The 20,882-nt window shown below is 40.7% G+C and overlaps 2 protein-coding genes and 1 long non-coding RNA gene across 5 annotated transcripts in view; 2 read left to right on the plus strand and 1 right to left on the minus strand.

Moving 5' to 3' along the window:
* LOC117754511 (interleukin-10 receptor subunit beta-like) lies at positions 1-13,671 on the plus strand. Its single transcript, XM_034573404.1, has 7 exons — positions 1-208; positions 2,013-2,136; positions 3,298-3,479; positions 9,071-9,225; positions 10,145-10,295; positions 11,941-12,086; positions 13,161-13,671. The coding sequence occupies exons 1-7, from the start codon at positions 151-153 to the stop codon at positions 13,332-13,334; spliced, it is 990 nt and encodes a 329-aa protein (XP_034429295.1). The 5' UTR covers positions 1-150; the 3' UTR covers positions 13,335-13,671.
* The window catches only part of LOC117754534, a 22,288-nt gene continuing 12,290 nt past the window's right edge, over positions 10,885-20,882 (minus strand). The window contains exon 3 of the long non-coding RNA XR_004612457.1: positions 10,885-10,896. This is a non-coding gene — a long non-coding RNA (uncharacterized LOC117754534). The remainder of the gene's footprint in view (positions 10,897-20,882) is intronic.
* The window catches only part of il10rb (interleukin 10 receptor, beta), a 20,897-nt gene continuing 19,021 nt past the window's right edge, over positions 19,007-20,882 (plus strand). The window contains exon 1 of one of the 3 annotated variants that reach the window (XM_034573394.1): positions 19,007-19,327. In XM_034573394.1, the coding sequence (XP_034429285.1) occupies positions 19,273-19,327 (55 nt within the window). In that variant the 5' untranslated portion in view covers positions 19,007-19,272. The remainder of the gene's footprint in view (positions 19,328-20,882) is intronic. The other 2 variants (XM_034573397.1, XM_034573395.1) reach the window with 2 other exon arrangements.

Consider the following 20,882-nt stretch of genomic DNA (forward strand, 5'->3'; position numbering starts at 1 on the left):
TGTCAGATTACTCGAAGCCTACGGCACTTTCGTTTCCGCAGACACTCCGCCTCTTGTGACTGAACTGTACCAGGAAACACTCGGCTCAGAAGTGAACAGCCCGTCACACACTTGCTGGACTTGTTACCCTCAGAGGAGCCTCAAAGAAAGATGTCAGCCATCATCACTGCCTTCCTTCTGACTCTTTCTACACTTTGCCAACCCACAGGTAATTTCACTTTGTCGCGGAGCCGCTGTGTGTCAGGTGTCACTGTTCGGGAAAATACGTTGATGAACATATAAATGTTCTGATACTGAGTGGATGATCACCTCCGCAGATAATGAATGTTACGTTTCTTATTTCTTGTCCACATTATTCATATACCACGGGTAGAGATACTACTGTTTGTGAAATAATGTATGTAGGAGCAGAGAGTGAACTTGGATGCGCTGAGGATGATCATAACAAAGGCAACACAAGTAGTTGTGGCTTTATTCAAGGGCAGTAGCCATGACCACGACATTACTGTTTGATAGAATCACCATTTGAACATTCGATGAACACTTTACTGATCCTGGGTATAGTTCCTGCAACTGCTGTCACACAGCCTCAGTACTTCCATGTTGACATGATGACATCACATAATGTCTACAGATTTGTCAGATGCACAATCTCCTGTTCTATCACACCCCAGTGGTTCTACTGGATTTACATCTGCTGACTGGGGAGGGCACTGGAGATTACTGAGCTCACTGTCATGTTAATTACACCAGGTTTAGGCTTTTGCTTTGTGACATGGAGCATTATCTTAGACCCTGTACACACCTGGTGTTAACATGTGTTTTTTGTGTGGGAAGTAACCACATTACCTTGGATAAAGACAGTAAGTAGAGACTCTGTGTGTCATGGCTTTTCACTTGAAAACTCAGCACATGTTCATTAAAGAGGTAAATTTTATCAAAATTAATATTATCTTGAAGATATCCGCGGGATTTATCAGGGTAACTTCAGGTTTACTTCAGGGTTTTCAGTCCTATGGAGCACGTTCCCTTCTTATCGGGGTAAATCACCATGGTAACTCATGCTGAACTCCTAACTTTCTGTTTAAATTGGAGATTAGAGATAAACCTGTATAAAAGCACCACCCACTGACCAATCAATTCCTTTGAATCATGTTCATGCGCTCATATTAAGAGTAGGAAAGCATGTGTTGACTTAACGAATTAATAACCAGCTTTGTGTTATCGCTTAGCCTGACAAAATTTGTTGGGTCCCGATCATAATCTGGGGTTATTTTATGGGATGTCCTGGCTGTGCGCGCCATGTCTTGTCTCGTGTTGTGTGTGCTCGAGAGCGAAACATACAAACACAAAGTAAACTTCAGTACTTTTCAGATCCTAATAACGTCTGATTACTGTTCGCTAGAAACACTTTTGGAGTCTCAGGGATAAACAGTGTAGCTGATTAGTGACCTGAACAGAACAAAAATAACATGCCTCCATACTGCTCGTGTGGTGTCATCTAAGTGTCCGCAAGCCCGACATTCATATTGGACTCGAAACGACGTCATTAACATCGTGTTTTAAGCCTCGTTTCGAGTGGAATTAGAATGTCGACTCTTGCAGACACTTGGATGACACCACACGAGCAGTATGGAGGCATGGCATGGTTTTTCTGTTGTTTTATTACATCTGAAGAAGAACTCACCATTGACTTCGATTGTATTGGATTCTGCTCTAACAAAGTTTACCCCTGAGACTGCAGAAGTGTTTTGTGGACTGAAATACTTAACCTACCCCCCTCCATCTGCATAGTGGTGAGTAGATGATGACAGAAATGTAATTTTTGGATGAACTATCCCTTTAATGTGAACATTAACTGACAATTGCATTGACGCCACGTGATTAGCTGATTGGATTATTGCATGGGTGCAGGTGTACGTAGTTGGCAAGTCTCCAAAGTCTCCATCCCTGAGTGTAATGATGATAATTCTAACTTTATTTGTCTATGTTTGGGTATGTTTTTTTTGCAGTGGTATTGGGATTCCTCAACGGACCCACAAATGTCAACTTGACCTCCTACAACATGAACCTGGTGCTAAGGTGGAATCCATCTAAAGGGGCAGCCAACAACCTGGTCTACAGAACGGAGTACAAGTGAGTCAACACTTACATAAGGACCAAGAAACCCTGTCAGGGCCATTTAAATCAGTTTGTGTCCGTTTAGAATTTTGAATGACTTTACTTATCACTGCTGTTCCACATGCCACCCCTCTTAATTTATAGAGATACCTATCTATTGTGCTGCTGTGTGATGGCCACAAATATTTAATACAGTTAAATAAAAAGAAACTGTGTTCTACGTTTGTTCAACTACTGCGACAGAGTCTGAAAGTAGATGTTTCAAGCCAAGTGTGAGTTGAGTTGACAACGCTTTCATACTGAAGGAGACAGAGCTGAACTCCTGCAGGGTGAACAAGAGGCAAGATATCTGCCCAACTCCAAATGGCAGACAAATAATGACCTTAATAAACTTTGAAGACCAAAACTAAGATGTAAAGAGAGGCGGACACATTACACTTTCATCAACCTCACTTTCAGTATAGCAGGCAGATGTCAGAGAAAAAGCTGTGAGAAGCCACTGTCCACTACCTGCTCAGCAGAAAACAGAGCCTGATATTTCCCTCAGGACAGCTGAGAGTCAATATTTTTAATTGGACTTGAATTCATCAGAAGAACTTTAACACAATTCCAAATGAATACTAAAGCTGCTTTCAGACATGCACTGAACACTGAGGTGTATGTGTGAACACAAATGTCCAATTGAGAGCCTCTGCAGACTTTATTTATGCAAAAGGCTTAAAGTTGATCTGGGACAGCTGGATATTTACTGTGTATAAGCAGTTGTTTTCTAACAGACAGTTCTATCAGTCATATTAAGTGAACGATAATGACATGTTAAATATGTCTACTGGACATATTGGACTGGACAGTCTACTGGATTCTGGACACAAACACAACTCCAAATAAAGTCCTAATGTTGCTCTGTGTCTGTTTGATGTTGCTTGTATGCACAATTAGGGTGATCAAACGCTAAATGTGAGGGTATAAAGTGGCAATAATGTCTTCAGCACAATTAATGTAGCTTTAAAAATGCAAAATAATCTAAAGTATTGGCAGACTTGCTTGCAATCAAGCCCAGGGTCAAACATCAAGGGTTCTTCCAGCACTCTTTTTGTATGTTGTAATTACAAACACACTTACTAACTGAAATCATTGCTGGCAAATTGGTAATACCAGTACAATATTTGTTCACAGAACTTCAGTCACAACCTACACAACAGGGTGTGTGAACATCTCCACCCTTGAATGTGACTTCACTCGCCTCATCCATCCATCCATCACTGAGAATGGAAAGTATACTGGCAGAGTGCGGGCGCAATTGGGGTCAGAGAGTTCTGCCTGGGTGGAAAGTAACCACATTACCTTGGACAAAGACAGTGAGTAGAACCGCTGTGTATCATGGCTTAACACTTAAACTCTGCACATGTTCATTGAAAGAGGTCAATTTCTGTCAAAAATGGTGCACAGTGACTGTACTGTATCTGGAAATACAAGTGATCTTCTCTCAGAGACATATCTTGTAAAAACTTATGATGAGATGTATTTTTAATAATTTGTTTAGCTGATTCATCAGCCACCAGAATTCAAATAAAGATTAGATAATTGATTGGTCTACCAAAAAATCTGATTTTGTTTTATGTAAAGTAGCTAAATAACTGTAATTTAACAGGTGCCAAACCCACTGAAAATTCAGTTCGCCTCTGCGCATTTTATAGTCATGTCGATCACATTTAGTTATTTTCAAACAGCAGGAGGTAGCTGTTTTCAGCAAGTTTCAAGAACCAATTTTACACAACCATTTAAAAAGAGCAGATGGAGATAGTTCATCCTGGTGAACACAGTGAAGCATTTAACAGCTAAAGAGCCAAATATTTCCCATGTAAATGCTTATTTACTATTATTTCAGCAGGGCTGGAAAGTCCAATAGAAGTACTTTAAGTTAGAAGACATTTTACTCCAGTACTAACAAAAATGAACTCAGATAAAAGTACAAAGTATTTCAGTTAAAATGACAATAAGGATATTTGATGAAAGTATTAAAATAAAGGACATCAACAGGTTACCATGCATTGGTAATGGTATTGTTCTATGTGAAAACAAGAGTGTTAGGCAACTTAAAGCCTCTGCAAACAGTTGATAATTGATGATTACAATAGATAATGGTAACTTAAAGCTATAGATTAGACACCACTGGTAATTAAACTGTATGTAGCATTAAGCTACATAGATCAAACTTCTGCCACTTATAAAATTAACACGAGTATAAAGCAGCTATACAGTGAGTTATAACAAATGGTTGATTTGTTGCACACACCTGTCTGAACAGCTCTCTGTAAGTCTTTTGCATAATGAGGTCCTCCACAATGTGCTCAAGATCCAACTTCTCTGCTCTTTCATTCTGAATGTGAAACTGTATAACCCGTCTACTCAGAGTCTCTGTCTCCCTGTAACGTATAACCTGTCCACTCAGAGTCTCTGTCTCAATGTAAAATATAAACCTGTCCACTCAGAGTCTCTGTCTCAATGTAAAATATAAACCTGTCCACTCAGAGTCTCTGTCTCCCTGTAACGTATAACCTGTCCACTCAGAGTCTCTGTCTCAATGTAAAATATAAACCTGTCCACTCAGAGTCTCTGTCGCAATGTAAAATATAACCCGTCCACTCAGAGTCTCTGTCTCCCTGTAACGTATAACCTGTCCACTCAGAGTCTCTGTCGCAATGTAAAATATAACCCGTCCACTCAGAGTCTCTGTCTCCCTGTAAAATATAACCCGTCCACTCAGAGTCTCTGTCGCAATGTAAAATATAACCCGTCCACTCAGAGTCTCTGTCTCCCTGTAATGTATAACCCGTCCACTCAGAGTCTCTGTCTCCCTGTAAAATATAACCCGTCCACTCAGAGTCTCCGTCGCAATGTAAAATATAAACCTGTCCACTCAGAGTCTCTGTCTCAATGTAAAATATAACCCGTCCACTCAGAGTCTTTGTCTCCCTGTAATGTATAACCCGTCCACTCAGAGTCTCTGTCTCCCTGTAAAATATAACCCGTCCACTCAGAGTCTCTGTCTCCCTGTAAAATATAACCCGTCCACTCAGAGTCTCTGTCTCCCTGTAATGTATAACCCGTCCACTCAGAGTCTCTGTCTCCCTGTAATGTATAACCCGTCCACTCAGAGTCTCTGTCTCCCTGTAAATTATAACCCGTCCACTCAGAGTCTCTGTCTCCCTGTAAAATATAACCCGTCCACTCAGAGTCTCTGTCTCCCTGTAATGTATAACCCGTCCACTCAGAGTCTCTGTCTCCCTGTAAAATATAACCCGTCCACTCAGAGTCTCTGTCTCTCTGTAATGTATAACCTGTCCACTCAGAGTCTCTGTCTCCCTGTAATGTATAACCTGTCCACTCAGAGTCTCTGTCTCAATGTAAAATATAAACCTGTCCACTCAGAGTCTCTGTCGCAATGTAAAATATAACCCGTCCACTCAGAGTCTCTGTCTCCCTGTAACGTATAACCTGTCCACTCAGAGTCTCTGTCTCAATGTAAAATATAACCCGTCCACTCAGAGTCTCTGTCTCCCTGTAATGTATAACCCATCCACTCAGAGTCTCTGTCTCCCTGTAAAATATAACCCGTCCACTCAGAGTCTCTGTCGCAATGTAAAATATAACCCGTCCACTCAGAGTCTCTGTCTCCCTGTAATGTATAACCCGTCCACTCAGAGTCTCTGTCTCCCTGTAAAATATAACCCGTCCACTCAGAGTCTCCGTCGCAATGTAAAATATAAACCTGTCCACTCAGAGTCTCTGTCTCAATGTAAAATATAACCCGTCCACTCAGAGTCTTTGTCTCCCTGTAATGTATAACCCGTCCACTCAGAGTCTCTGTCTCCCTGTAAAATATAACCCGTCCACTCAGAGTCTCTGTCTCCCTGTAAAATATAACCCGTCCACTCAGAGTCTCTGTCTCCCTGTAATGTATAACCCGTCCACTCAGAGTCTCTGTCTCCCTGTAATGTATAACCCGTCCACTCAGAGTCTCTGTCTCCCTGTAAATTATAACCCGTCCACTCAGAGTCTCTGTCTCCCTGTAAAATATAACCCGTCCACTCAGAGTCTCTGTCTCCCTGTAATGTATAACCCGTCCACTCAGAGTCTCTGTCTCCCTGTAAAATATAACCCGTCCACTCAGAGTCTCTGTCTCCCTGTAATGTATAACCCGTCCACTCAGAGTCTCTGTCTCCCTGTAATGTATAACCTGTCCACTCAGAGTCTCTGTCTCCCTGTAATGTATAACCTGTCCACTCAGAGTCTCTGTCTCAATGTAAAATATAAACCTGTCCACTCAGAGTCTCTGTCGCAATGTAAAATATAACCCGTCCACTCAGAGTCTCTGTCTCCCTGTAACGTATAACCTGTCCACTCAGAGTCTCTGTCTCAATGTAAAATATAACCCGTCCACTCAGAGTCTCTGTCTCCCTGTAATGTATAACCCATCCACTCAGAGTCTCTGTCTCCCTGTAAAATATAACCCGTCCACTCAGAGTCTCTGTCGCAATGTAAAATATAACCCGTCCACTCAGAGTCTCCGTCGCAATGTAAAATATAAACCTGTCCACTCAGAGTCTCTGTCTCAATGTAAAATATAACCCGTCCACTCAGAGTCTTTGTCTCCCTGTAATGTATAACCCGTCCACTCAGAGTCTCTGTCTCCCTGTAATGTATAACCCGTCCACTCAGAGTCTCTGTCTCCCTGTAAAATATAACCCGTCCACTCAGAGTCTCCGTCGCAATGTAAAATATAAACCTGTCCACTCAGAGTCTCTGTCTCAATGTAAAATATAACCCGTCCACTCAGAGTCTTTGTCTCCCTGTAATGTATAACCCGTCCACTCAGAGTCTCTGTCTCCCTGTAAAATATAACCCGTCCACTCAGAGTCTCTGTCTCCCTGTAAAATATAACCCGTCCACTCAGAGTCTCTGTCTCCCTGTAATGTATAACCCGTCCACTCAGAGTCTCTGTCTCCCTGTAATGTATAACCCGTCCACTCAGAGTCTCTGTCTCCCTGTAAATTATAACCCGTCCACTCAGAGTCTCTGTCTCCCTGTAAAATATAACCCGTCCACTCAGAGTCTCTGTCTCCCTGTAATGTATAACCCGTCCACTCAGTGGATGAGGTTTTGGATGTAAAAGCCACAATTTTGCTCACAGAGACATGCCACTTATCCTGTGAGCTCAAAAAGCAAATGGGATGGAATTATATTGATGACATCACTCTATATCTTTTCTGATTGGTCAAACTAACAGCATAATAACTGACCCAGTGTTTCAACATGTGTTGCTGTGATTTTTTTTTGCCCACGGTGACACAGTGTGGTTGTTAAATGTTTAATACTTCGATTCAAAATATACATCCTACGATGTGCTGGGATACAGTGATGTACCTGAGGTCATCGGGTGTTTCGGCTCTTTCAACATCGTACACCCTTGCTCAGGTGACCCAGGGAGGGTTGATCAGACCCTGGCTTGTGTCCCAGCAGCATTAGCCCACGGACTGTACCTCCTGACCCAAAGCCATCTGGAGGCTCTCTCTGCAGCCTCCATGGTGGACTTGATGGCTTTCCTTTTGTAGCCCCAGTGATGCCAAGTAGAATGTAGACCTTGCATATCGAATGGCCAGCAAAGCCTCTGCACTCCCCTTCCTCCTGCTCACAGCGTGCCTTCCAGCCTTTCCTTCAGCACTGCTTATTTTGAAAGTTTGCTCCTTGTGTGTCTGTAACTTTATTTTCTTGCCTTTGTCCTGTTTCCCGCCTTTGTGATCGTCTGTACCTGCTCCTAATGTGTCTTCTTGCTCCCTCTTCCCTGTGTTTCTAATGTTTTTTCAGTTTAGCCTTTGTTGCATCTTTTCTAGTTTCCAGTGTTTTTTCAGTTTTTTGTTTTTTGTAAGTACCTTTGCATTAATTAAATTACACTTTTTGTTAAACTGACTTCTTTGGTCCACCTGCACACCTGATTCTGACAGGGGCAGGGCACCTCGGAGGACTAATATTATAAGGGTGGATTGACCAGGTATTAAGAGAGAACGCTTTCATTTTGTGTACAACCAGATGGTCTGTGTGTGTTAGAAGAGTGCACCCGCCTATGTGGGTGTATATAACTCTTGTGAAATACTGGCCCACTGACTTCAGACCAGGACAGCACAATCACTTTCCAGTGCCTCAAGATATCAATGTGCCAGCAGTGCAACTTACAACACCATATTTTAGGATATATATTCAGGGGGCTTTACTGGATGGGTTTGGTATTTTGTTCTTTTCATTCATGTATGTATTCACATTTCCACTTGCATACTTTTTCCCATTCCGTTCTCCCCAGTTATATGCTTACATTACTTTACTTTTCACGTATATGTTGTGGCATTAACTCACCGGCAATAGGATAAATTTGAGGATTGTTGAGTAGACTTTATTGACTTCTTTGAACTGTGTTTTTTGTAGCGCTGATTGTTGTTCCATTGATATCCAAGATCCAACCATTGTGATTTACTGATTTTAGTACATTACTAAAGTATTGTTTTCCTGGCGATTGTTAGGGCTACTAGTAGAACTGTGTTGAATTTGTGCTAAGTGTGTCCAGATTACCGAGTATACATACAGAAGGGGATAATGGAATATCGCAGCCATGAATTAAACAAAAGCTAAACTTCCCTCATTTATCAATAAAATCAACCTGAGATCCAAAACGTACTGCTCCTACTGTGGTCTTACCAAGCAGCTTTAACACACAATACACAATTTATATGTCAAATCAAGTCAATAACCTTTTTGTATTTACAACCACTATCTGGAAATTTAGCTTTTCCATTGTTTTATTTCAGGACTTTGTTAGGTCTTGAAAAACAGCTTCCTCCTTACATTTTGTGCCACTAAAGAAGCTGTGACCCACTCTTTTCTCTTTCTTCCTCAGCCATCATTGGTTCACCCAATGTCTCTCTTTTGTCTAATGGGGCCGCTATCGAAGTCAGCATTAAAGACCCAGTGATGGTGATCTCAACACTCAGGAATGTTTACAATTTTGCCACCTACGAAATCACCTACTGGAAGGACAGCCAGAAAGACAAGGTGGATACATGTTTTTTATTTTTAAGTAGATCTCATATGTAGATGTATAGATCTGTGTGGAAGACTTTTAGGAGCAAAAGACAAAGCATTATGTTGATTAATTGCTTGACACTTGACAAACAAATCTCTACCCAAGTATGGTTTGTGTCAAAAAAAGACAGTAAAGTCATGGTATCTTCAGAAGTTGTACAAGTGTGCGTAGGCAACTGGACTTGCTTGCGTTTCTTGAAGATGTTTCACCTCTCTTCGAAGAGTATTCTTCGGTTCTAGATCACAAGCAAGTCCAGTTGCCTAAGTACACTCGTACAATTTCTGAAGATACAGTGTGGTAAGCGTCTTGAATTAATACATGAACATTCCCTAGTCAGAATAACATGTTGTTTCGAAGGTTATGTTTACGATGTTGCCCTAATTTAACATGTTTTTGCTAAAACCATTAATAAAAGTAAATTATCAGTAAAAGTATAATTTTGAGATTACTTGTAGAAATCTCATTAGTACTGATACACAAAAATAAAGAGCCGCTACAGTATATATCTTATGTAGACTGCACATCTTCCCATCTTCGCATACCATTCTGGGAAAGCAAAGTGTTATTGTGCAGCAATAAAAAATAAAATGATATGAGCTCCCAGAAAAGAGAGGTGTTTCAATGCAGTAATGCATTGTCACAATATTGTTTAAGTTTATATTTACCCTGGTCATGTCCTGTTTCTATATCGGACTCAGATCCATCAAGTCCATCAGATGCTCAACATATATTCTGTGCTGGAGGATAAGATGATGTTCCATGATTATCAGTGGCTTACTATATTTCACTCCTTTCATTTCATTGTCTCTGTGTTGTCCTCCAGCTACTTCAGACCATTGTGGTTGGACTACATCACACACCTGATTACTTGTCTGTTGCTTCCTACAGGCCAAACCCATTAGCGATATACAACAAAACCGAGTGGTTCTGAATGACCTGGACCCATGGACCAAGTACTGTGTTCAAGTCCAAATCAAAATATTAAGGAACACCAACCCCAGTAAGCTCAGCAGAATTGTCTGTGAAAGTACCACCAATGGTAAGTGTCTTTTGCAGGATTTGTATTCATTTATTTTTATTTATAAAAATACAAGGGTTGGGCTGTTGAAAATCCTGCCATACACTTGGAATTTTTACCACGTTCTGAAATGGTGGGGCATCAAGCTAACCTTTCATATGTTACCATAATTACAACAAGACACCGATTTTTAGCTATTGCAGTTGCAGGGCTTTAGGGATGACGGTGGCAGTATAGGAGTTTGGTTCAACATTCACTTGGACTTTAGGACTAGATGTACGTGGTCAAAGGTCAAAGTCACTTGACCTCACATTGGGCCTCATTCACAAACAGTGCGTATGCACAAATATGTTGTTAAACCTTGCATACGAACGTTTGACGCACGAATCTGGGATTCATCAATATGTTGATGAAGGCCAGACTGTCCTAGAAAATGTAAAACACGCACCCTTTAAACTAAATGCATAGTATATTAAAACTCCCATTGATTTAAATAAAAATAGTAGATAGACAGCAATATTTTTATTTACTAATGCATTGACCAAATGTATTAAAAAACAATGAAATTAAAGCCCTTTCATCCTCATCTTTATTCAAATCTGCTGAATTCATATATATGTTTCTGGATAAAGGGGGCGTAGCCTCTTCTGCAACAATAAAGTTAAAACACTGCGGAAGGAACTTGTGTGTGTCTGTGTGAGGGTAGAGACTAAGGACTAAGAAACTCTTGGGGCCTGATCTACTAAAGGTTGGCGCGTGTAAAAACGTTTGCAAACTTGATTTCACCTAATAACTACGCACTGAGGATTGCGTGCAGAATAACATGTGCTGTCCATTTAGTATGTTTGCCTTAGTGTGTATGCATTATCGGGTGTTTCTACCCAAGTGCGCAAAAGATTGGGAAGAGTAGATGCAAATACTTTAATATAGCACACGCATTGTGTTCAAAAATTCACAATTCATATTACTCTGGAAAGAAAAAGTATGTAGACTGAAATTACACTGGTTGGCAGAGGCAGACAACCGCTGAGTGGTTATTAGTTATTATCTGCTTGAAGTCACTTGGAAAACACATCTGTAGTTCGTGGCCTTGTAGCACAGTGGCCCAGCACAAAACAAAGTGATGTCTCTACAGAGCATCACGCACGCTCGCTGATAACAACATTTATGTCAAATGGATACTTGCAGCCCCCCTGAATTGTGGTTGCAACAAGAAACAAGTGTATTTTCCAGTTAATGTATTTTTGTTATGAAACATCAGATCAATTAACTTCACAACACTGCACTATTTGGTCACCAGCTGTATTAGGCACTACTGTACAGTATAAAGTGCAATATAATCCAACAAACCTACAATTAAACCTAGCTTTTTGAATGTTTAGTTGTTGCTAATTCTTTCAATTTATATTTCTCTTTAAGGCCATTGTTATAGCTAATTCAGAACATTGTTTCTAATATTTTATGCGCACCATTTCTATCAGTAAGCACAAATGTAAAGCATCTAAAAACTTTAATATAAAAAGTAAACAAATGAAATCTTGATAAACATTCACAAGCCAACGTGTTGAGTTCTGCAGTGACAGATTCAAATTCAAACAAGTACCAGTAGATTTAAATTGAAAAAATACTGATTACTTCTGCTGTTCTTTGTCTGATTTTTCTGTAGAACAAGAACCGCCTTGGGTGGCAGCAATGCTGACATTTGTCTTCATGGCAATAGCAGTGGCTCTGGTTGTGATTGTGGTGGTGTATCGGAAAAGTATATCCCACTTTCTTTGTCCAACAGATACACTGCCTCAGCACTTCAAAGAGGTGTGTATGTTTATATGTATGTGCATGTAATGTTTTTGTCTGCAAGGTTCTTTTGTAATCACAGATTCACCTTCAAATTCGGACAAATCATTTGGCGAGCAACAAAGCATTATCTTAAATGTTCATAAAATTGGCATGCTGATTTCAGATGTATGCATGTAATTGGATTCTATATGTTGGCATTCATGCAGTTAGACTCATAAAGTGTTCCTTCATTTGGATATTTAAGCATTTTATTAGTGACATTTTTTATTCATTCATTTAAATTAAGTTTTTCTCAATTGCTTAGACACTTAATGAAACTGGGATCCCCTTGATCTTCATCATCACCTTCTTAGCACAGCAGAAGTCTTCTCAGTCGGAGGAGGAGGTGTATGTGTGAACGCAAATGTCTGAGTGAGAGCCTCCTGAGTTTCTTCGGTATTTGTCTGCTGGCCCCCTAGTGCAAAGTCAGCAGAAACTTTGAAGGAGATTATGTGTGAATACAGCTGGAGATCCTCCACAGGATTCACGTGAGCAAGTGGGGGGGGGGGGTGATGACGTTTCTAATGCAACAGACGCAAAATTAAAAAACCTAAAATAAAACACAGACGAAGATGTCAAGAGAGTTCTTGGTGATAATAGCGCAAGGCCGATGTTGACAATATCAAGTGATCTCCGCAGCAGAATTAATGTGTTACATTCTGCCTCTGCCTGCTGCGTCAACCCTCACCTGAGTCTTCCGGAGGATCTACTGCATTGTTAATGTGGGAAAGGCAACCTCGGGAGAAAGTCTGGACCGAGTCTCTTTTTTTCTGCATTTCAACAGATCATCTTAAAAAAGTGCAGTGTTACATTTTTTGTAAATTAAATAAAATAGTAAAATCATCTTGTGCTTTATTGCACATACTGTAATTACAATTCATTTGACTGACTAAACCTAAACTAAATGTATCATTTTAGATTGTCTGCCTCTGTTTCAGACTGTCTGTTAACTGTTTTGAAAATGTGATGCCAGAGTTAACACGACTGTTTAAGCAATCAACAAAAACTGAAGCACAAATCTGAATCAACTTGCCTCTTTCCTATCTCTAGTATCTGCTGGCGCCGCCCAACTCCAACATCTACTTGGTCATGCAGAATTCCCACCCACCCGAGGAGATCTATCACAAAGTCCGAATCATTGAAGATGACAGGACTGTGGAGGAAAGAGGCCCTCTGGTGGTAGAAATGACTGCCAGCAACAAACAGTCTGATGTCACAACGTAAATTATCAGAAGGGGTGACTTTAAAGCCACTGAGAAACAGTGAAATATCCTGCCCTTGCTTCACTTCAGAGTTATAATGCAACAAACGCTGCTACAGCGTCATATTATTCCTCAACCCAGGTGTTACTGTGAATGATTGTATGAGAGAGTCACAGAGACATACAGGATTGATAGGCCATGCAGGTGATGTTATTTGTGCACTAATACTGCTCACAGAGGTGTTGTAGTATGCCCCATTTCAGCTTCCCACACTGAAGTATTTATTCATTATTTAGTGGTGTTACATGATGCCCAGCCGCCATTCTCTGTGTTTTGTATTTGAAAATATGGACTTAAAAGTGTGAATTTCTAGAATTTCTAGTGTTGGATGTCTCTCTGTGTCTTAATAATGTTGTGTTGATTGGGGCCTATCGCCCCCGTCTGCTAACTCAAATGCATTGGAAAAATTGGTTAATCTTTTATCTGGCTATGAGACCTCTATTGGGTGATCTTAACCTCGACTGGCTATCATCCACCTCTGAAGGGCAAAGAAATCATTGCATCGAACTGAATTTAACTCAACTCATCTCTTCACCCACTAGGCCAGACACCAGAAATCTGGAAAAGGGGACTCTCATTGATATAATCAACCAACAAACCCCACACATATATACATAGTGGTGTGTTTGCCTTAGACCTGAGTGACCATTGTCTAATATTTTGTATTAGAGACTCAAGCCAAAAAAAGATTCCACCACGTGTTATTGTAAAGAGGGATTTCAAACACTTTGTTGAGCAGGCTTTCCTACATGATTTGTTTATTTGTGACATCAACAGGTTATGCTCCATTCCTGAACCGGTATTAGCCCTAAATTGTTTTACAAATGTTTTTAATTCCTTAGCAAATAAGCATGCTCCCTTTAAAAAATATTGAGTAAAAAGCAGAACTATCCCCTGGTTTTCACCAGAAATCTCTGAGTTGTTGAAGTTAAGGGATTTGGCATGGGTAAAAGCACGGAGCTCAAAGACCCCAACGGATTGGCAAAATCTCCAACAGTTGAGAAATAAATGTGTCAGGGCAATAAGAAATGCCTGTACCCTTTAGTTTATAGTTTATAATCTAATATTTGGAACACACAGAAGATCTCTGCCTGAAGATCTCAATGTACAGTACATGACGGCTCGTAAAATACTAAAAGATCTGATATGTAGCTGGGAGAAAGGCCATGGAGAGAGAAAAAATCAGTAAAAACTTAATATCAATTGTAAAACATAAAGACGCTAGAACAGGAGTAATGTGGTCATGTTTTTTGGTTCTGGTTAAAAGCCTGGCAGCTGAGTTCTGTGGAGTCAGGAGTCGATCAATAGATTTTGGGGTTAGGGAAGTAAAATAGTCAAGGCGTGATGAAATAAAAGCATGTAAAATCGTCTGTGTCTTTAAAAGTTAAAGTTTATAAAATTTTAGAAATATTTCAGGGGGTTGATAAAAACATGATTGTACCAGCTTTGTTGTGTGCTGTTAAAGGTTAATTTGCTGTCAAACCAGACGCCAAGGTTCTTTGCAGCAGGTTTGATGTGATCCAATAAAAGACCAGCAGATGGCAGTATGTACCTGGGCATGTGCTCAGGTCCAATTAAAATCATCTGACAGAAGACAGTTGTTTAGAGAACTCAACATACCAGGGTCTGTGGGTCTAACACGGTACTACTGCGTGTCATCAGCATAAAATGAAATGAAACACCTTGCTTGTTTATGATGTGACCCAAGGGGAGCATGCATAAGGAAAATAAAATTGGATCCCAAAACTGACCCCTGGGGAACACCATACTTCACATCAGAAAAAAATATTATTTTCAGAGACACAGAACCTTATGTTTGTGAGGTAAAATTTATACCAATCTAAAACCATAACAGAAACCCCTACCTAGTGCCTCAGTGTGTCCAATAAAATGTAGTGGTCTATGGTGTCAAAGGTTGCACTCAGGTCCAGCAGTACAAGGACTGAGCACATGTTGGTAACTTTGAAATTGGCCTATAATTCTGAGGGAGGGAGGGATCTAGTCCAGTTTTTTTAACAGCAGTATAGTCAGGGACAGAACCATTGGACAGAGAACTTCTCACAGTCTGCATCATTATTAACTGGGGCACATGGAGGAGGTAGATTAACCAACTGATCGACCGTCAGTCAAATAAACATCTAGGGTTGTGTTGGTGGGTAGAAATCAGTTCAGAGAAATAGTATGTTCCTTAACCATATTGTTGTGTTGTAATAAAAATTCCTTCATGATATTGTAATGAATTGAGAGTTCAGATTTCTTTCCATCTTCGCTCTGATTTCCTACAATCCCTTTTACAGCTTCTAAAATTGTCATTTATCCAAGGCAGTTTTCTTTCAGATGCCTTAGTCCTAGCTTTAATTGGAGCAACAATATTTAAGGATGACAGACACACAGAGTTAAAACTGTCAGTTAGATCATTGGTAAGAGAATATTCAGACAAGTGCTTTGGCAATCAAATATTGGGCAGAACTTTGAGATGCTGTGCTCATTAAAGATTTGAGTGTACGACCAGTGGGTTGGGACAATATTTACCACTGGTGATCACAGTTGAATAATAAACATTTCTGCTCAGATATAAAAATCTAGCAATTCGGCAGAGGATACTTTCGAACCCAGGGTGCATACGAGGTCGAAGGTATGACCACAGTTTGTCTGCATACATGTAGAAGAGCAAGAAATTTATCCAAGAAAATATCAACACCCATCTTAAAAAAGCACCTAATTGTAAACACTGTCGCCAGGGCAACTGACGATATGGAGCGAAATTTGTTTTCAAAACGGAGTTGACTTATGGTTAAAAGTTCAAAAGTGAGAGTGAGTAAAGACGTGACTGATGAATCCGACAGGAAACTGCGGGTGACATCTGTTAATCGGAGGCGAGGGATCACTCTGGAAGGTATGGGGAGATCCAACAGAGAAGCAAAAACGCCCGGGGGCAGGCACAGCTATGCTGTGAATGGGCCAGAGTGGGGAGAGTCAGACGGATTAGAGAGTGGGGATAGAATGGAAATCAGCCAGTAGGGCGAAAAGAAAAAGAGAAAAACAAGGACATTGTTTTGGCGGAGTAGGGGCAAGAAAACAAATGAGAGTGATAACTAATTTGGAGGGAGCAAGTGGTGAAGTGGAAGTGAATGAATTTAATGTAATACTCAGATTTGGTGAAGAGAATGGAATCCATTCTTTGAGCCCAGTAAAACTAACCACAATATTCAAAAACCAAGTAGGTGAAATTAAATGGCCAAAGTCTTGAGAGAAGGAAATTTGATGAACATTTGCAAGAATGAAAAACAGAGAGAAAGAGCATATAGGATGAAGGAGGTAGGAAAGCGTAAAGTGACAAATCTGAAAGGTGGGAAATTGAAGGATGCACGGAGGTTACAGGCCTTCAGAGAAGGGAAGAAGAGGGATAATGAAAGCATATTGCTGGAATTTGAGGAAGAGACTCTTCCAAAGAGAGTAGTGCTGGGATACATGGCTTACACAGTGAGGGAGTATATACCAAAACCAATAAGATGCTTTAAATGTCAAAGATTTGGTCATACTGCTATGACATGTAAAGGAAAAAGAAGGTGTGCTAGATGCGGTGAGGATCATGAGTATGAGCAGTGTGGGAAAGGGATGCAACCAAAATGTTGTAACTGTTTAAGTACTTATCTGAGATGGGAAATGGGGAAATAGACCTAAATCAAGATATAGAAAATGTGTAAGAAAAGTTTGGAGAAATTACAGTAAAAGTTATCAATCCCTAGAAGCAAAGGGACAATGAGTAGGAAAGCAGTCCCATGGTGGACAGAGGGGTGTAGTTAAACCATTAAAGAAATAAATTTAGTTTTTAAAGAGTTAGTCAGGAAAGTTGTGAAGAAAGCAAAGAGAGAAAGTTGGAAAGAATTCAGGAGCAAAATAGGCAGATCAACTCCTATAAACAATGTATGGGGAATGATAAAAAAGATGAGGGGAATTCGAAGAGAGGGGCAGTACCCAATATTAAAAGTTGGAGAGAAAACAGCAATAACAAATGAAGACAAGGCAGAAATAATGGTTAAGACGTTTGCAGAAATTCACAGTTCTGACAATCTAACAGAGGAAAAGAAGCAAGGGAGCGAAGAAACTAAACCAGCAAACCCAGGGATAATACAGAGAAGAGAAAGTACAAATGGTGTGATGGATGCACCTTTTACTTTACGAGATGAGGAGAGCTATTGGAAAAACTGGGTTAACATCTCCAGGGAAAGATCAAATCTGTTACATAATGTTAAAACACATGGGGAAGCAGACAGAAATCAAACTTTTAGATATATATAATAAAATATGGGAAGAGGGAAAATTACCCACTAACTGGAAGGAAGCAGTCATCTTACCTATAATAAAACCAGGAAAGGACCCGACGAAACCAACAAGCTACAGACCAATTGCACTATCGCATATTGGAAAAATAATGGAAAGGATGATCACTGAGAGAATGACATTCCATATAGAGAGCAGGGGCTTGTTATCTCCTTATCAGAGTGGGTTTAGGAAAGAGAGAGGAACAATGGATCCAAGAATCTGTTTAGAGACAGAAATTAGGAAAGCTCAAGTTAATAAAGAATTTATAATGGCAGTGTTCTTTGATGTTGAGAAGGCTTATGACATGGTATGGAAAGAGGGTTTAGTGATTAAACTAGACAAAATGGGAATAACAGGAATCAATCAATCAACTTTTAATTGGATAAAAAACTATTTATTTGATAGATAGATCCAGGTAAAGATGGGAACAACTATATCGACCAGGTATAAGGTAGATAACGAAACGCCCCAGGGCAGTGCGGTCAGCCCAATATCAGTTGGCCATATCAATGGCATTACAGTGGACAGAACAAAACAATATAAAAGGGGTTATAGTATGTTCAGATTCACTGTCAGCATTAGTATCACTACAATCAATTTCATCCCACTGTAGAGCAGATATTGTTTATGAAATATATGAAACACTATATAGACTACATCATTCACAAACTAAAGTCAGATTCATGTGGATCCCAGCTCACAGGGGCATTGAGGGAAATGAAATGGCAGACTCTCTCGCCAAACAATCATTAAAACAGGAAATAACTATGGAGGTAACATTCAGTAAGGACAAAGCCAAAACAATAATAAGGAGTAGCATGATGACAGAATGGCAAAAACAATGGGATGAGGGAGGAAAAGGACACCTGGTACATCTGTATCAAATAAAGCAAAAAGTGGGAGGGATGAAAACAATGGGGGAAAACACTAGAGAACAAACAGTTATAGCAAGACTAAGAACAGGACTAAATAAAACAATTAATAGGGAAACATCCATCAGGACAGTGTCAATGTGGTTTAGGGGAGGAAATTGTGGAGCATGTCATCTGTCACTGCCAAAAATATAACACACAGAGACAAAAACTACAAAAGGAGCTGAGGAGATGTGGGGCGGAAGAGTTAAACCTGAAGAATTTGTTGTATTGGAGAATATTGGAGAAGGAAAATATTAAATATTGTTTAAGTTGTTAAAAGAAACTGGGTTAATGAAGAGATTTTTGTTTAAGTTAGGTTTTTGTTTTTGTATGTATTTCCGCAGGCCAAACACTCGCGGTAATGCGCCTTTAACTTTAGGTGCCACCCGCCATTAAACAACAAAAAGAAGAAGAAGAACACTTTCGCCAGCAAGAAACTGTCGCATCTTCATTTTCCGAAATACTCCAGCCCAGTCGGTGGCGGTAATACATCTGTAAGCCGGTTTTCCCACCGCCAACAAACACCAACGAGGAAGAGATGTTGGAGGCGAAGAGTTAGCTGTTTGGCAGCGGAGGGCCGAGCTGTGTTCGTCAGGCAGAAGCTCAGGAGGAACGAAGAGTACACGAGAAGCTTTATGTGTTTCAACACGAAACACCAACATGTCTTCAGCTGTGTATGTCGGCCTTCTCTTTTTTTGCCTTCAAAAAAGCGTTGGTAAGTTATTTTGCTGCTTAATGCTTAACGCTGTTAATACATGTTACTACGACGCCAACACAGCGGTAAATTAGTGACATGTAAACATTTATAAAATACAAATAACCGCAGAGTGGTGGATGTGTAACTACTACATGGTGACACAACTGCATTCGTTTCGAGCAGCTACATCCTTCTTCAATAGCTACATCCCATTTCAGTCTGAATGTTCAGCTACATTTTTGATGAGGAAGTAAACAAACTGTTGTAATCGTTGTTCTTTCGGCAGACTTTCAAGTCAACGCAAGTTTACGATTAGAGTTAACGTCCGCCAACATTCAGGCCCAATTGCAGAATCTAACAACAACTAGAATAAACTCCCAAAAAATGTTGTAGGCTGATAAGCTCAGTGAAAGAGAAAGCACTGGGACATTCTACACAGAGATGATCGTGTGTAAAAAGAGAACCCTTCACAGGGGATGAAGAAGGTCGAATGAGTCCTCCAGCCAGCGTCTCCTGGATGTATTGTTCCATGACCTCCTTTTCGGGTTTAGATAGGTTGTACAGCCTGCTGGAGGGAAGTGTGTGATCAGGAAGGAGTGTAATGGCACAATCATAGGGTCGGTGAGGAGGTAATATAAGGGCCTTGTCTTTACTAAACACTTCCTTCAGGTGGTGGTAACCTGGAGGAACATGGGATATGTCCTGGGGTTTGGAAGGAGGTGAGTGCTAGAAACCTGGAGACAATGAATGCTCCAACCTATCACTATGCCGCATCTCCTATCGATGTGGGGATTGTGGAGTTGCAACCGAGGCTGACCTAGAACCAGGGGAGAGTTGGGTGAGGTGATCACCAGAAATTGGATGATTTATTGGTGATTGCCGGAAGTGATCAGGGTAATGGGTAGGGTTTGGTGAGTGATTCTAGCTAAGTGTCTGCCATCTAAGGCACTCACCTCTCTGGGTTTTGAAAGTGGGGTGAGAGGAATGTTGCTCTGCGACACCAGATTAGCGTCTATAAAGTTCTCGTCGGATCCTGAATCCACCAGGGCCTTGATGGGGAGAGAGAAATAATTAGAAAACAGTTTGGCTTCTAACAAAGTTGTGGACGGGTTTCCATGAATGGAGGATTGTGTATGGCTCAACAGGGTTCGTCCTCGGACTGATGAGCCTAATCTTTTGGCCGGCTAGGGCACTGGGCCAGGTGTGGCCAGGCTGGCCGCAGTAAAGACTTCCCAGTCCTTCCCAGCTGCACGGGCTCCTCAGTGGGTTCGGCTGAGGTAGAGCAGGGTACTGGATCAGGTGACGGTGAACAGGGTGGGGGTCTAGAGAGTGAAGCTGGGGTCTGCAGGCGACATGCCCTCTTGCGCTTTCTCTCTCTAATGCGATTGTCAAGTCTAATGGCTAAGGAAATCAATCCATCTATGGATTCAGTGTCATCCTTGATAGCTAGCTCATCTTTAATATTTTCTGCTAGCCCCTGGGAAAATACACTCTGTAACACGATCTCATGTTTTTCACACTTTCTGAGAGCGACTGGAGGATCGCAATTTGCAACAAATGTGCAAAGGTTCCG

This window comes from Hippoglossus hippoglossus, chromosome 21 (genome assembly GCF_009819705.1).
Source record: "Hippoglossus hippoglossus isolate fHipHip1 chromosome 21, fHipHip1.pri, whole genome shotgun sequence".
In the NCBI taxonomy this organism is placed as follows: Eukaryota; Metazoa; Chordata; class Actinopteri; order Pleuronectiformes; family Pleuronectidae; genus Hippoglossus; species Hippoglossus hippoglossus.